This window comes from Gracilinanus agilis, chromosome 5, assembly GCF_016433145.1.
Source record: "Gracilinanus agilis isolate LMUSP501 chromosome 5, AgileGrace, whole genome shotgun sequence".
Classification (NCBI taxonomy): domain Eukaryota; kingdom Metazoa; phylum Chordata; class Mammalia; order Didelphimorphia; family Didelphidae; genus Gracilinanus; species Gracilinanus agilis.
In genome coordinates this window covers 266,928,744-266,946,621 of record NC_058134.1, presented here as the reverse complement: position 1 = coordinate 266,946,621, position 17,878 = coordinate 266,928,744, and the positions used below count along the sequence as shown (strand labels likewise).

Sequence of the window (17,878 nt, the reverse complement as noted above, 5' to 3'; positions counted from 1 at the left end):
TCTTTCTTTCTTTCTTTCTTTCTTTCTTTCTTTCTTTCTTTCTTTCTTTCTTTCTTTCTTTCTTTCTTTCTTTCTTTCTTTCTTTCTTTCTTTCTTTCTTTCTTTCTTTCTTTCTTTCTTTCTTTCTTTCTTTCTCTCCTTCTTTTCAAACCTTCACCTTCCATCTTAGAATCAATACTATGTATCAGTACCAAGGCAGAAGAGTGGTAAGGGATAGGGAAATTGGGGTTAAGTGACTTGACCAGGGTCACACAGCTAGGAAATATCAGAGGCCAGATTTGAACTCAGGATCTCCCATCTCTATGCCTGGATCTCAGTCTTGTTGTCCTCAAATTTTCCTTTTTCTACCCAGTATAAATCCCAGCCAATTATAAAACAATATCCATGTATAATGCTACATGTCGGGTGCTAAATAAGTAATTGGGAAATTAAATCATGGATTAATGAAAGAATTTCAGTTTTTATCATGTAACAAGCTTGAACCTATAATATAAAAGGTGCAACATGTGACATGAAAGCTATTATATTAGAACACTGGAGATACAGACTTCTATTAAAATCTGGTCTTGCTATAATGCTCTTGTACGGGATGTTAAGTCTGCCATATATGGCATGGGCTGCCTCAGGAGGTTGCTTTCCCTTGAAATCTTTTAAGCAGAGATGCTTTCTGATGGGGTTCATGCTCTGGATGGACGTTGGGTTAGATGACCTCCCACACCATTTCCAACTGTACTCTTTCTATGACTCTACACATCTTTCGGACTTTGGTTTATAAGTGCAGATTCCTTAGTCTCTGATGGTTTAAAAGAACATAAGGTGTCCCCAAATTCCTAATTTGGTTTTAAGCTGCTCCTAAAGATTGTAAGGTCTCTCAAAAGTCTTAGTGCAGGCTTAAATTTTGATAGCCCTTAACACTGCACAAGGAGTTTTGGAACACTTTGAATTATATAGTGGAGGTAGCTTTTAGAAGAGCTGACCAACCTAGCCCCACTCAGCAGAGAATAGCACCTAGAATTACTGCCATTCTCCCCTAATTAGGCAAATGTTGATTCCCAGCACCATTCTTTAGAGTAGAAGCAGCTACTTCCCCCAACGAGAGTCCAGCTCCGTTCAATCAACAATCATTTATTATCACCTACATGCCAGGCGCTGTGCCAAGTGCTAGAATTTTAAGTACAAAGAGTGAAACAAGCCCTACTTGCAAAGGGCTTATATCATAATGAGGGAGACAGCAAGTCGCTATAGCAGCACACCCAGAATAAACACAGGGAGTCCCAGAAGCCTTAGTACAATCTTAAAGGCTCAAAATTGTACTGGGAAATCTTGTGTTAAGTAAATTGTACAAATAAATGCAGAAAAAGAGCCTTAAATTTATTGTTGTTATTCAGCCATTTCAGTTGTTTCCTACCCTCCATCTGACCCTATTGAGAGTTTTCTTGGTGAAGATACCGGAGTGGTTTGTCATTTCCTTTGCCAGCTGGTTTTACAGATGAGGAAACTGAGGTAAATGAGGTGAAGTGACTTATCCAGGGTCACACAGTTAGCAAGTGTCCAAGGCCAGATTTGAACTAGGTCTTCTTGATTCCAGGCTTGATACTGTATCCACTGTGCCACCTAGCTACCCATATAACTTTGGTAGGTTTGCCTTTTTTTTTTTTCCCATAAAAGACTTCAAATGTTCATCATCTATGTCCTGCAGGGCTTTGGAACTCCCTCCCTGGGGTGTGGCTGTTGGCTACAGACCTTACCATGCTCTGCCATGTGCTAGTCTGCTTTTGGATACATCTCCACCCCTCTGCCTCCTGCTTTGGGTACTGTGATCAAATCAATATTACCATCACATCTGGAGAGAGCATTTAATCCACTGTCCTAGGAGGAACTCCATTTCTCATCCCTTTGACTTCCTCCCAGCCTTCCCTGCATCCCTGCATATATATATATATATATGTATATATATATATACACACATATGTATGTATGTATGTATTTGTCTGTCTGCCTATCTTTTCCTATCCATCTCTCTCCCTTCCCCCCATTTCTGCCTCTCCCTTCCTCTCCCTCCCTCTCTCCCTCTCTTTCTGTCTGTCTGTCTCTGTCTGTCTGTCTCTTTCTCTCCCACCCCATCCATCCATCTATGTAGCTCCTCTGTCAGAATGCAAACTCCTTAAAGATAGGGTCTGTTTCACTTGTGTATTTGTATTCCCAATACTTAGTTACAGTGCTTGGCACTGTACTGATAAATGATCATAAATGCCCTTTTCACTTATTCATTCATTCATTCATTCATTCATTCATTCATTCATTCATTCAGTTAGGGTAGGCAATGTTCCTTCATTAAGAGAGACCCTTTCTGACTGAAGAAGCTTCTATTTTATAATAGCCACTTATGATAATAATTTATTATTTTCTTAAGAAGTGCAGTGCTATGTTTACCTGTCTATTCTCCTGTAGTTCAGGAAACATCAAAATAGTCTATCGATGTATCAGAGTATGGGATGAAAGCAGAAAACAACTCCTGAGTTATGTCTTTGGAGAGATTATGATGTCCAGGGGCAGAAGTCTGGCTGTTCCAAGATTCTTAATAGGCATCCATATACATCCATAAAGAACTTGAAAGATACTGCGTGATAATTTTCCTTGGCACCCTCAAAATCAATTCCTTAGCGATAGATCAGGAAGGCAATAAAACCTTCTCCTTTATTTTCTCTTTGATAGGGACACTTTGGTTTATTTACCAGGTGAGTTATTTTTTACCTTGGATCTACCCAGAGGCACAGGCAAGGCAGTGTTGGAGAAAGTGTTGCTGACAGCAGGCTCATCTCCCTGCTGAAATACAGACAAGTAATCAACCTCTACCTTAGTTCAGGCCCTCATCAGCTCTTTCCTGGACCATTACAATAGCCTCCTGATTGGTTTCCTTACATCCATTCTCTCCTATCTGCAGGCCATCCTCCACACAGATGTTCAACCGATATTCCTAAAAGAGAGATGTGACCATGTCACCCCCCTACTCAGAAACCATCAGGGATCTTCTATTGCTTTCAGGATAAAAGGAAAAAAAATCCTGTCTGGCTCAGAAGGCCCTTTACAATTGCCCCCTTCTACTTTTTCAGTCTTATTGCATATTATTCTCTTTCACACATTTCCCCAGACTGGTCAAATTGGCCTGCTAGCTGTTGAACAAATGCAAAAATCCATTTATTATCTTCATGTCTTTGAATAGGTTGTACAATGCAGTCCCTCCTTCCTTTCCTCAAGTTTACATGTAAATTACAAATGAATGCCCTCTCTCTCTCTGTCTCTCTCTCTGTCTCTGTCTGTCTCTCTGTCTCTCTGACTCTCTGTCTCTCTGTCTCTGTCTCTGTCTCTCTCTATCTCTGTCTCTCTCTGTCTCTGTCTCTGTCTCTCTCTGTCTCTGTCTCTCTGTCTCTCTGTCTCTCTGTCTCTCTCTCTCTCTCTCTCTCTGTCTCTCTCTTTCTCTCTGTCTCTGTCTCTCTCCTCCTTTCTCCCACTTTTTCTCCCCATCTCCTCTTTGCCCTCCTCTCTACCTCTTCTCCTTCCTTCTTTCTCTTTCCTTCTCCTTCTCCTAACTTCTCGGTCTTCTTCTCTGTCTTCTTCCTTCTCTCTTTTCCCTCTTTTTCTCTCTACCTCCTTCTTTCCCTCTCTGTCTCTCCCCTTCTTTCTCTCTCTGTCTTTTTTCTTTCTTTCTCTCCTCCTCCCCTCAGTCTCTTAGATTATATATATATACCAATGATTTCATTGTTATGGGGTTACTCCCAGTGGGGAAACTCCTTCTACTCATCCAAATCAGCAACTCATCATCTGCAGTGCATTCCTGCCATTCTCCACTTTGTCTTATGCTTATAAGAGAATTGCTTTTTTTTTCCATGCCAGGAGTTCTCTAATAAAACCAGATAAATGTTCTTACCTGATGCTTATTCTGCTCTTCCTCCCTGACCTGAGTTGTTAGTGCCCCATCTCCCTTAAATAATTTGTATTACTTTGCATAAAAAATCTAGACCTAGGATTTAATCAGAGTGGGAGAACTCCCAGTGATAAAACTCCCTCCACCAGTGCAAATCAACATTCATGAATAACTTCAAATCCTAGAAAACTGCTCAGGGACACTTAGAAGTCATGCAATTTGTCCATGATCATAGAGACTGCCTTTGTCAAAAGTAGCATTTGAACTTGTCTCTCTATCCACTATGCCCTGTTGCGTCTCATTTTTTTTTTTGCATGTTCTTTTTGTTTATGTAATTCTATAGGGGGTAACTCCTCCAAGATAATGAGAGTGAGGATTCTTATTTTTTGTCATAGTAGGCACTTAATTAATGGTTGTTGAATTTGAATAGCCTCTGAGGCCTCTTCTGGTTCTAAATGTGAAATCATAAGAATTTTCAATTTAAACTGGAGGGCTTGTGACATCCAAGGTCACACAAGCCTCCCAGGGTTCGATATTCCTGGCACATAAACAGGCAAGTCAATAAAGATGGTGTAGGACGTCTTTATGGTTCTCTAATAGTCCAGTTGCTACTGTCCTTCAAAGTTCCTCCTTTCTTGGTGATGACTAGTAATAATAACTAGCCTTTCTTTCCTTCCTTCCTTTCTTTTTTCTTTCTTCCCTCCCTCCCTCCCTCCCTCCTTCCTTCCTTCCTTCCTTCCTTCCTTCCTTCCTTCCTTCCTTCCTTCCTTCCTTCCTTCCTTCCTTCCTTCCTTCCTTCCTTCCTTCCTTCCCCTTCCATCTTAGAATCAATACTGTGCATTGGTTCCAAGACAGAAGAGCAGTAAGGACTAGGCAATGGAAGTTAAGTGACTTGCCAAAGGTCATGCAGTCAAGTCTGAGGTCACATTTGAATTCAAGCCTTCTAGACTCCAGGCTCTCAGTATGTGATCTGTTGCTTCTTGTGCAGAAAATCCCCCACCAAGCTAGATCAATAATCCATTTGCAACAGTTCCAGGGAACTAACTGGAGAATTAAGAGGTTAAGTGACTTGCATGTGTTCACACAGCTAGGTAGGATTTGAATCCACGTCTTCCTGGTTCCTGGGCCAGGTCTCTATTCAGTCAGATGAATCCAAATCAAATGCATTTTCCCCATGGGAACAATATTATGGATTCATTCTTGTCTGTAGGATTCCTGCCCACCTTTTTATATCTAAATGACTATAAACATTTTTAATTATTCAGTCAACACACGATAGGCATCCAAAATTGGTTGAGTGAATGAGCTATTAAGGATATAGCTATCCATTGTATAATATAAAGCCCTATTAAGTACACACAAAAAATTTAATAGGACAATATAATAACCCAACACAGATATTGATATTTCCTATGGCGAGCAGTGTGGTGGAGTGGATTTGGTGTCCGAGGGCTTTGATTGACATCCTAGCTCTGCTCTATCCCACCTTCATGACATTGAGCGAATCCCTTCATCTCTCCAGGACGGGGCTTCTTGCTCTCTGAAGGGAAGGTATTGGGCTAGATGACCTCAGAGGTCTCTTCCAGCTCCGATGTCCCTGGGACCTCTGACAAAAGAGTGTCCTTCACTCACACCTTTCCCAACCTTTGTAAATGCTAGCTCCTTCCCTCGGTTAATTATTTCCTATTTCTCCTTTCTATAGCTTGTCTGTATGTATTCTTTTGGATGTTCTTCCCCCTCTCCCCCTGCCCTGACACTCCTGGATGACAAGCTCCTTGAAGTAAGGGATTTGTCTTTTGCTTCTTTTTCTACCCAGCACTTAGCACAATGTCTGGCACATGTTGTTCAGTCATTTTTCAGTTGTGTTGGATTCTTCTTGACCCCATTTGGGATTTTTTGGACAAAGATACTTCCATTTCCTTCTCTACCTCCTTTTGTCTGGCAATCAGAGATTAAGGGACTTGCCCAGGGTCATGCAGCTAGGAAGTGTCTGAGACTGAGTTGTTATCGAGCTGTTTTCTTGGTTGTGCCTGACTCTTTTGGGGTTTTCTTGGCACAGATAGTGGAGTGGTTTGCCATTTTCTTCTCCAGCTCATTTTACAGATGAGGAAACTGAGGCAAACAGTATTAAGTGACTTGCCCTGGGTCACACAGCTAGTTAGTGTCTGAGATAAGATTTGAATTCAGGAAGATGAGACTCCAGATCTGGCACTCTACCCACTGCACCATCTAGTTGTCTACCTGGCACACACTAGGCACTTAATAAACGTTTATTGATTGAATTAAGCACTAGTCCAAGGGCTTCTTGAAATATGTTTCTGATCCTGAACTCCAGAAAGTCTTGTTTTATGGGTGGGGAACAAAGACTCTAGATCAGGGGTCGGCAACATATGACTCTCGAGCCATATCTGGCTCTTTTGAGGTCCAGATATGGCTTTTTCTTCAGGAGCCATAAAATCCATTTTTTTTCAGGCGCTGTTACAGGAACGCACACTGTGAGCACTGTACGTCTCTCAAGAAATTACATTTTAAAAAATGTGTCATTTATGGCTCTCGCAGCCAAAAAGGTTGCTGACCCCTGCTCTAGATGCTAAAAGGTCTTTTCAAACTGGAAAGGCTTGGAGTACTCCCTCAGTAATGGATGATATGTGGCTGTTGTCTGATGATTCATCTAGCTAAGTTCAAAGGAATGAAAAAGTAGATTACCAGGTCATGAACCAGTAGAATTCACCACGGTCACTCATGTAACTGTCTACTAAGTAGATGCAGTCTGTATTGGTGACCCACTTAGACCTCCATGAATCAGATCGTAGACTCCTTAGTACCCTTCAAGGTTCGCCTCAAGCTCCAACCTTGACTTGAGGTCCTTCTTGATCCCGAATTGCTAGTACCTCTTTACCTCCAGAAATTATCTTTACTTTGTGGAAGGCTCATCTTCCTGAGTTTGAACATCAGATACTTCCTATGTGCCCCTGGGCAAGTCCCTTAACCCTATTTGCTTCAGTTTCCTCAACCATAAAATGATCTGGAGAAAGAAGTGGCAGACCACTCCAGTATCTTTGTCAAGAAATGGGTCACAAAGAGTAAGGGTAGGTAGGTGGCTTAGTGGGTAGAGCACCAGGACTTGGGTTCAAATCTGACTTCAGTCAGTTAACCACAATTGCCTATTCCTCACCAATCTTTTGCTTTGGAACCAATACTTAGTATTGATTCTAAGACAGAAGGTAAGGATTAAATAAACAAACAAATAGAAAAAGAGGACTGGAAAAAGAGGAAGGGACTAGGTTAGGAAGAGCTTTAGATACTTGAAGAGAGGATTTTTAATCTAATCAGAGTCATGGGATTCAGACAGGCAACTTCAGGCAGATTTTGCCAAACATTACTGATGAGACTGAGCTATTTAACTTATTATTATTATTATTATTATTATTATTATCATCATCATCATCATCATCATCATTATTTTTAAGTAATCAATCCAGGGCTATCTGCTTTTCTGGTTGTAAATTTCCATATTATGAAGATAAGCCACCTGGAGATAAAGTTCCCAGTTTGCAATTCTGCCTTGGAAAATAGCAGGTTCTGCTTTCTTGAGCTTCTCCTGATCTGCTTTTTAAATGCAGGAACCTGCTTTTCTCTACACTTATTCTCCCCCAGCCTTCTAGAGCCCTTGCTGGTTTTGCTTTAGAAGTGTCAGAGAAAGCTCGGAGCTTTGACTCTAACAGTGGCTAAACTCAAAGACCCCCATCATCAGAAGTCCTTGGCTCTCTCAGATCCTGGTCTTACGTTTCAGAAGAGTGGAAGAGTGGAGAGTAATCTTGACCCGAGCCTATTCCTTCTCTCAGCCATTTTAAAGGATTAAGCCTGAGGTGTGACCATAACATAATGAAACTGGTTTTAAAACAAATGTATGAGAATTCTTACACTTCATCCCCTTCGCAGCAATCACTATTCACTTTTCTCCATCAATAGGGCCATTAATCAAAACCATCTGGTGAAGTTTCTAGAGAGTTTGGGGTTTTCTTGGCAAAGATACTGCAATGGTTTGCCATTTCCTTTTCCAGCTCATCTGACAGATGAGGACACTGAGGCAACCTGGGTTAAATGATTTGTCCTGGGTCACAGGAATGGTCTGCCATTTCCTTCTCCAGCTCATCTGACAGATGAGGAAACTGAGGCAGCCTGGGTTAAGTGACTTGTCCAGGGTCACACAATTGGGACGGATCTGAGGTCAGATTTGAACTCTAGTCTTCCTGACTCCAAGTCCAATGCTCTGTTCCCTGAGCTACCCAGCTCTCCTTCCTGACTCCTGCTCAGTCACCTTTGGGTGTGAGTAATTTAAGCACATGGTCTTCGGGCTAGGTCTGACCTATCTGATTCATAGCTCTTCCCCTCCTCCAGACAGCCCAATGCACATGTTGTGAAGGACATCTGAAGTCTAATTTTCGCCGCCAGGCTTTAATGTCGGAGGTACAGATCAGCATTCAGAAACGTCTTCTGCCTTCTTTTTTGCACGAGTTTCAAACATACTGTCATGCCAAGTCAAGAGAAATATTAGATTTCGAAGCTTGCCGCTGATGAGCGGTCAGCTCCATCGCGGGGCTGGGGGTTCCAAGGGTGGATTTCCATTTTACTGCAAATTGAATCCAAGCGGTTTTACCGCCCGGCTGGCGGGTGATCTGTCTGGAACGCTTTATTTGTTCCAGGCCCCTCCCGGCCCCCAAGTGTGTTCTGAATGGCCACGGGCAGGCCGGGGTGCGGGCGCTTTAGATGGGGGCACTGGGAGCCAGGCTGTCCTTCCCCAGGAGGTGCCATGATGGGGGAAATCCCAGCCCCGCATCCTCCTCTGGCCGCTTAATTCCTTTCTGAATCCCTCTGGGCTTTCTGATTCCTTCCGTAGGATCAGATCTTCATGGAGAACGTAGGCGCCGTGAAGCAGCTCTGCAAGCTAACAAATAACCTCGAGGAAAGGATCGAAGAGCTGGAGAGCTGGAGCAAGAAGCTGGCCACGTTAAAGCGTCTTAGTAGCATGAAGTCCACAGGCAGTGCAGGGAGCTCCCTCAGGTATTCTGCGGCTGGGCAAGGAAGAGCTAGCCTTGGTGCTCAGGGCCGGCTTTTAGGGGCTGGGAAGAAGGGCTGTTTGATGGACAAGAGTGCAAAGGTAAAGTGGATTCTGAGCATCTAGGCGGCTCAGTGGATAGAGGGCCAGACTTAGAGGCCGGAGGAGGTCCTGGGGGACCCTGGGTAGGTCTCTTAAACTCTGTTTGCCCAGGGGGCATTTAGGTGGCTCAGTGGATAGAGTCCTGGACCTGGAATCAGGAAGACGAATTTTCTCATTCCCTAATTATTCTTAAAAATTAAACCTTTTCCTTCCATCTTAGAATCAGTACTATGTATTGGTTCCAAGGCAGAAGAGCAGCAAGCAGCTAGGCAATGGGGGGGGGGGGTTAGTGACTTGCCCAGGATCACACAGCTAGGAAGGGTCTGAGGTCAGATTTGAACCCAGGTCCTCTTGACTCCAGGCTTGGTGTTTTATCCACAATACTACCTAGCTGCCTCTCTCCTGACTTTTCTAAATTGACTTAAAGTCTGTTTCTAAGTCCAGAGAAAGTCAGAGTAACTCTTAGGTGACCGCTAAGAGACAAATTGACTATTAGACCTAGAGTCAGAAAGATTTGGGTATCAATCCTGCCTTAGCTGCTTACTAGCTGGGTGATTCTGGGCCTCAGTTTCCCCACCTATAAAATGGAGATAATAATATCCCTTACCTCTCAAGATTCTTGAAAAGTTTAAACAACCTAAAGTAAAAATTATTTTATAAACCTTTGACAACCATGCCAAAGTCAGATATAGTTATTAATAACAACAGTGCTAATAGCTAACATTTAGAACTTTAATCATATTTTTCTAAAGCACTTTAAAATTATGATCTCATTTGATATTTACTACAATCCTGGGAGGCAGGTGTTATTATCATCTCCATTTTACAGATGAAGAAACTGAGGCAGACAGAGGTTAAGCCTCTTGCCCAAGGCTACACAGCTGGTGCCTGAGGTTGGATTTGAACTCAAGTCTTCCTGATTCCAGTTTTAGGGTAGTATTTGAATAATAGAGTCTTTTCCTTTTCAGCAAGTTTAGCCCAACTTTGAGTGCTTCTTCGGTAAGAAGAAGAGCTGCCACTAAAACCAACAAGGTAAGTAGAATTAAAAGTATAATGAATCTATGTTAATGTGTGTGTAGAAAACTGTTTCAGAGAACACTAAAAGACAACATTTATTTGATTTCCATTTTCTCTTCCCTTCCCTAGCTTGACCCCTCCGAGAATGAGTTCAATTCTATACTATCTCCTACTCTCAAGTCTTTTGTCTCCTTATCCTATCACTAATCTTGCCCCTGCTAAACTCCAGCCTTGGATTGCTCCCATCATTCTCTGCCTTCAAGTCAATTCGTGTGCTGCCAAATAAAACTGGAGAAAAGTAATAAAACTGTGCTGAATGGACACTATAAATTTATATTATAGAGTCTCAACGGGCCCTTCCTTTGGCAAAGCAATCCCTAATCAATTCACTAGGGGTGTCTAGGTGGCATAGGAGATAGTGTGCCAGGTCTGGGTCATAAAGAACCGAGTTCAAATTTGGGGGACTCTGGGCAAGTCACTTAACTCTGTTTGCCTCAGTTTCCTCATCTATAAAATGAGCTGGAGAAGGAAGTGGAAGCCAGTTTACTATCTCTGCCAAGAAAACCCCAGATGGGGTCACGAAGAGTCAGACATGACTGGAAACGACTGAACAATAACAACAATCAATTCACTTATTATAAAGACTTTTCCAAACCTTTTAATCCATCCTCAAATCTCCCATGACTCCCAATACTTCCATCCTCTCAGCTGAACACTTTTCTTCATCTTGTTTCACCAGAAGAAATTGAGGTCATTTTCTGAGAGCCCCTTCTTTTCCCTTTCTCAGATTAAACCCCCCAGATGCTTTCTGCCACTCTCTTTCTTCACTTTTGTCTCCCATGAAGAGGCAATCCATCTCCTTGATAAGGCAAACCCTTTTACCTGGACCAGTAATGCCATTCCAGCCCATCTTTGCCAGCAGTTTGGCTCCTCCATCATATCCATTCTTTCACTTATTTTCAATATCTCCTTTTCAACTGGCTGCTTCCTTCCTGCCTAAAAATGCCCGAGATCTTCCCCCTCACTCCCATCTTCAAAAACCTTCACTTGACCAATACTTCCCTATTAATCATCAGCTGTCTTTTGTGGCTGAATGCCCTGTGAGGGTTATCTGCAATTGTTATTAAATGGTAGCGCCAATATGAACCCAAGTCTTTTGACTCGCAGGTCAGTCTTTCTTTGATGATACCAGAATGTTTTTCACCAAAAAAATCAGGTTATGAGAAGACAGTAGTAAGACAGCAGATAGAAGTAAAAGATACTTGACTCTAGCCCAGGATACAGAGAAAGACCAGTTTAGAAACAGTAACCATGGGTGCAAAAATTAATGATTTTAATTTTTATCATTAAAGGACATCCATTATGGAAGGACATTACTTGTGGAACTATATTAGGGATTATTCAAGTGTGAGACAGCATGATGTAACAGAACACAGTACTCTCCTCCAAGTCAGTTGTCCCTAGGTCTTCACACTAGTGACAATATATTGACTAGATGTGTGAAAAGGGTATTTAGAGAAGACTTAAAGGAATCCTGGAACCAGCTTGTCCTGACTTTCAAGAGCTGATGATTAAATTTTCAGTGAGAGCATTTATGCCTTGGAAATCAGCAAATGCTACAAATTAATCTTTAATTATTGTTTTTGTTGATTGTTTATTAATTATTGATTTTTGTTGATTAATGATTGTTGATTGATAGGCTTAAGAAAGTCATGGAGAAATATTAATAATGGAAGATTAAACTTCTAAAACTGTTATGCATATTTTTTTCATGAAGAGCTGGTTATTAAATACTTGCTGGCATACCTCTGAGAGGGGCACAAAAAATAAACATGCAAAGACTCCCAAATCCCTCAAAATGAGTTATACAATTTTGAAGGAAGAAGGTTGCTACCAACTAGGGTATCAGAGAAGATTGCATGGAGAAGATTGCTTTCAAATTAGGTTTTAAGGAACAGGTAGAAATTAAATAGGCAAAGAAGGAGGGAAGAAGGAAATTCTAGGCATAGGGCATGCATGAGCAAAAGAAAGACACAGGCAGGAGACTGAAAAGCATGTCTAGATGGTAGAGAGTAGTATTGGAGAGCACCATGTAGAAGACAATGAGAAAAGTTTGGAAAGATGGGCTTTTCCTAAACTGTGAAGGATCTAAGGATCTGAGTTTTATTCATTGGGCTATATGGAACCACTGAAGACTTATGAGCTGAGAAATAACATAACCATAGCTTTGAATAAGAAAGATCATAATATTTAATAAGAAATAATTGTAATAAGAAAATGTGATATTCTGTCAAAATTACAAAGAATGGAGTAGAGTGGATGAAGAGTAGAAGCTGGAAGACCTATGAAATTATCTAGATGGTGGGAATGAGGACCATAGCAAAGAGAAGTGAGAAGAAGAAATGGATAATACATGTTGTAGGACTTTGGAACTGGTTATGGGAGGGGAGGTTTAGGCAAAAGACAAAGTCAACCTCAAAGTTTTGAATATGGAAGAACAGTTGGGCCATTGGCAAAGACAAAGGAAATCAAAGGAGGAACAAGTTTATTGGGAAAGATAAACTCAATTTGAAATTTGTTGTTTGTCCTTCATTTTTCAAAGAAGACCCATGACATACCTTGATGTGCTTGAATTGGATTTAAGTGAGGCAGAGGTGCACAAAGTGGCCATCCTTACTCTCTTCCAGAGTCATCAAATTCCCATGGCAAGGCAAAAGTCAGGATGACTAGCTGTAGCCAAAATCCACAGGAGTTACTTCTAGTCAGGCTGGACCTCTCTGACAAGAAGGATTCATGGAAGAATTGGGATCTTCAAGTACAAATAGCTCTTCTAGAAAGAGCTATCAGGGAAAGACATTTCAGATTGCAAGAATGGCATGAACGAAGATGAAGAGATAGGAAGGTATCAACATGTTCAGAGAATTACAATTAATTTTGGACTGGAGTGCCAGGTATTTGTAGGAGAATGTTAGGAGGAGTTGGAAAGGTTGATTGGTTCCAGATGACCTTGAGTGTCATACCATAAAGTATGAACTTTATTCATTAGGTAATGGGTGAAGTTGTGCTTGCTTTTTGAAGGGAAATAATATGGTAAAAACCTGTATTTTAATAAGACGAATCTGAACTATGTGGAATAGATTGGAGAGGAAGAGATTAGAGATAAGGGGACTACTTAATAGGCTACTGCAATCATCTCAGTGAGATCCATCAAGACCCTGAACTAAGATGATAGTAATGGCAGTGGAAAGAAAGGAAGGAATGGTTGGCAGTGAAAAGGGGATGAAATAATTGGCAAGACCTTGCCTTTGAGTAGTTATGGATAATGAGGAAAAGGAAGGAAGTAGTGTATTATTGAGGTTTTGAAACTGAGCATCTAAGAAGGATGGCCATTCCACCAGATAGAAAAATGAAATGAGCACTACCTTTACAGTAGGAGGATTTGGATTCAGATCCTGCTTTTGATGCTTAGAGTTTGTATGCTATTAGAAAAGTCACTGAACTGTTCCAGGTCTCAGAATTGTCATTCATTAACTCATGATTTCTAAGCTCTAGCTCCAGTTCTATGATCCTAAAAAATTAGGGAGGTGGGGATAAGGGAGTGTTTCTAAGGTGTCATTGAAATATGAGAATTGAATTTAGGAACTCCAGGATTGGATATTTGACTACATGGGCCTAGATGACATCTTCGAAGGAGTCAGTTTCTTATGTGAGGGAACTGAGTCAACTTGGTGCCCTTGGAAGGGACTGCTCATTCATCCATGTGGCAGGCTATTGATTTCTTAGGCTACTGATTTCTTAAGCCTTTGATTTTTTATTGTTTGCTTCTGGTACCAGCCAGTGCCTGGCTTTTGCAAAGGGACCAGTGGCAGGTGTTTAGTCTTCACAAACTAGGTTGAGGAGGATCAACAGCCTGACAGTTCTTATCTATTGGGATTCAGATAGCTCCACCAGATCTAGTTATGTCTGGCTCAATTAAGCTTCATTCAGACCTAGCCCTGAGGTTCCTTGTACATTTTTGGAGACAATTGTGTTAGTCATCATCTTACTTTTTTGACTCTCTTTGAATGAATGGCAATCCCTTAAGTCAGGAAACTAGACTGAAAGAATTTTATTGTTGGCTCAGTTTTGTTCCAGCTCTCTCTCTACCCTCACCACCTTCAATGCTAAGAGTATGATATTTCCCATGACTTCCAGAGAAGATAAACATGTCACTCTCCCCTTCAAGCACTCTGGCCTGGCCAAACCAGCTTTTCTGCTCTTTCTCATATGTGGCATTCTATCTCTCATTTTGATTCTCAAGCTTAGGCTTCTATCCCTCATTCCGGGAATGCACTTCCTTCTCATTGCTGTCTCTTAGAATTGACAATTTCCTTCAAATCTCAGTTCATCTGACACTTTCCAGATGGAGTCTTTCCTGATTACCCCCACTGGCAGTGTTTCCCTCTCAAGTAACTTCCTTCTCTTTATTTTGTAAATGCTTAAACATGCTCTCTTCCCCTAGAGGATGGAAGATCCTTAAGGCAGGACCCCCTGCTCAGAGTCACACAATAAAAATGTCTTTTTTGTTATTGTATCATTGCATCATTACCAGATGGGCAAATGACAGTTTGTTTGCTTAGAAAAAGGTCAGAAACCCATTTAGTTGTCCAATCTTCACTGATTCACAATTATTAATGGGGAATAAACTGGGGCAACTAGTGGTACAGTGGATAGAACACTAGGCATGGAATCAGGAAGATTCATCTTCATAAGTTCAAGCTAGCCTCAGACACTTACTAGCACTTTGTCCCTAGGCACATGACTTAACTGTGTTGCCTCAGTTTCCTCATCTGTAAAATGATCTGGAGAAGGAATTAGCAAACCATGCCAGTGTCTTTGCCAAGAAAGTCTCAAGTGAGGTCTTGGAGAGTCAGAAAGTACTGAAAATGACTGAGCAACAAATGACAACAAAAAAACCCAACCAACCCCCCCCAAAACTCCCAAATCCAATAAACCACCTAGGCCCTCATGTAAATGGAATAAGTAGACATTTGTTTGATGTATCAGGCCCCACTGAATACCATTGTGCTTAAAATCCCACCATTTAAGACAATTTTCACTGGATCTTGAGGATATTTTTTTTTTAACATTTTAAGATACCTCAACAGTGTATTTTAGAGACCAAGGAGTAATTCAATTCCATTATTCAGCTGATAACTACATACTGTTATCAGACCACAAGAATGTTAGTAAACTAACATTAGGATTACAATGTCTGGACATATTAAAGATATTTCTCCCTCCCTAAAATAAAACCAAAGTAAACTACAATGATAACTAGTTCTTGCTTGAATTGTCTAAGGTATCACAATATTGATTATACTTAGAAGGGAAAAGAAACCTAAACTTCCCCTTAAACGATATTTTGTTTTTCAAGAGTTCTCTATTTTAACCTTCTAAGCAGTAAACATTAAAGTGAATGACCCATGAGTGATTTGAGAGAATGAGAATTCAGAACCCAGATCACTGACCTTGGGGCTTGAGTCTAAGCCTATCCAACCCTTTTGTTTCTCAGCAAATGATTTTGCCTCCTACTTTAATGAGAAGACTAAGACCATCCATCATGAATACCATTGTTTTCCTTCTTCTACAATTCAAAATCTGTTTATGTCTTAACTCATCCTTTCCTCTAGTCTCAAAGAATGAGGTAGACTTCCTCCTTTCCAAGACCAACTCTACTTATTTCCTTGATTTAGGGATTCATTTCTTTTCATCTCCTACTGAGCCTTGTTCTATCCTTCATCCATCTCTCTTCCCATCCCCCTCCTCTCACTAAATAGTTAATCTCTTGCTCTCTACTGATTCCTTCTCTTCTGACTACAAATATGCTCAAATCTTATGACTTGACTTTGCCACCTCATTAAGCTGTTGCCTTCTCATCTCCATTCCCTTGTTAAATTTCTAGAAGGAATGCTCTGTATTTGCTACCTCAATTTCCTTCCCAACATTCACTTTTTAATCTAATGAAACCATGTTTGAAACTGCTCTCTTCCAACTCACCATTCCTTCTTTTTTTAAACCCATACCTTCCACCTTAGAATAAATACTGTGTATTGGTTCCAAGGCAGAAGCATGGCAATGGGGTTTAAATGACTAGCCCAAGGTCACACAGCTCGGAAGTGTCTGAGGCCAGATCTCCAGGCCTGGCTCTCAATCCAGTGAGCCACTTAGCTGTTCCTACACTTACTTGTTAATTCCTAAATCCAGTGACATTTTCTGTTTTCTTTTCTTTCATGACCTTTTTGCATCATTTGATATTGTTGACTGTTCTTTTCTCCATAGTCTTCTTCCATCATTTCTAGAATTTGACTCTTCCTTTGTTCTCCTCCTCCCTTTCTGGCTACTCATCAGTCTCTTGATTCATCTATCACCTCTCCTCTTCTAAATGTGGGTGTCTGCAAAAACCCAATTCTTGGCCCCTTTTGAATCTCAACTTAAGTCTCTGAGTTGGAAATCTCATTCACTCCCATGGCTTTGGACAAATGCCTCTATATAAACTAATCAGTCAATATGCTTTTATGAAGCACCTACTATGTGTTAGGCACTTTGCTAAGTACTAGAGATGCCAAAAAAAACAAACAAAAAAATTCCCCTCCCAAACAAACTCAAAGGAGAAAAAGACAGTTCCTGTCCTCAAGGAATTTATAATCTAATGGATTGAGTCTTGGAATAAAAAACTTTGGATTCACGCCAATCAACTAATTAACCAACATTTATTAAATATTTCCTATATGGCTGACACTGTGCTAAGGACCAAGGGGACAAATATAAAAAGCAAAAGCAGACCCTGTCCTCAAGAGCTTCTAATAGGGAAGACAATATGTCTAAATTGCATTCTTCTACAAGTTCCTGTTGCTGAGGATTTTCCTTCTTCTTAAAAAAATTTTCTCTGTAGCTTTATTTTTCAGAGAACAAACAGGCCTGTCCTAACTGGATTTTCCAGCTCTTGGTTATTACTCTGATTGCTGTGATGGCATTCTGGTAAGAAAAATTCCTTTATATTCTTTATTATTCGCTCCCATCCCACCCCTTCTCCTCTCACACAGAAACCGCTTGAGCAGGAGTTTGATTTTCCACATTCCCTGGATAGTTTTATAGGGTAGGTGGGAGAACTCCCTGGAGGCATATTTTGAAGGAACAAGAACAGCACTTCAGCCTGCAAATGTGGTGTTGCAGGTTTTCTCAAATACACATAGTTTATTAATGAACAAATCTATGAGTGCCTACAATATGGCCTGCACTGTGCAGGATACTGAAAACTCAGTTGTATGTGCATTATTACACTTATAGACAATTTCTAAAAATTGTACACAATAACAACAATATTATATGATGATTAACTGTGAAAGACTTGGCTACTCCCATCAATACAATGGTCTGGGCCAGTCCTAAAAGATGTGATGGGGAATGCTATCCCCTTCCAGAGAAAGAACTGTTGGAGTCAGATGCAGATCAAAGCATAATGTCTTTCCCATTTCAGTTTATTTATGGTTTTATTTTGGGGTTTTGGCTTTAGTGTGCTCTTACAACAAGGACCTTGTTTGTCCTTGAAAGTGGATTTTGCATGATAACAAAAATAAAATAAAAATAAATACAAAATTGTCCCCAGAATTTGATGGCCACGTCTTGTAATTGTGTAAGGACACAATTTCCATTAGTTTTATTCTTTCAGTTTAGTTCTGCCTGATTTTGTCTACTTGATTATTCAAGAGAGCACATGGTAAAGGAGAAAAGGC

At 40.8% G+C, this 17,878-nt stretch overlaps 1 protein-coding gene across 1 annotated transcript in view; it reads left to right on the top strand.

The window, feature by feature from the left end:
• The window catches only part of MYRFL (myelin regulatory factor like), a 149,245-nt gene that overhangs the window by 83,909 nt on the left and 47,458 nt on the right, over positions 1-17,878 (top strand). The window contains exons 14-16 of the mRNA XM_044679198.1: positions 8,826-8,989; positions 10,055-10,118; positions 17,038-17,123. Of these exons, the coding sequence (XP_044535133.1) occupies positions 8,826-8,989; positions 10,055-10,118; positions 17,038-17,123 (314 nt within the window). The remainder of the gene's footprint in view (positions 1-8,825; positions 8,990-10,054; positions 10,119-17,037; positions 17,124-17,878) is intronic.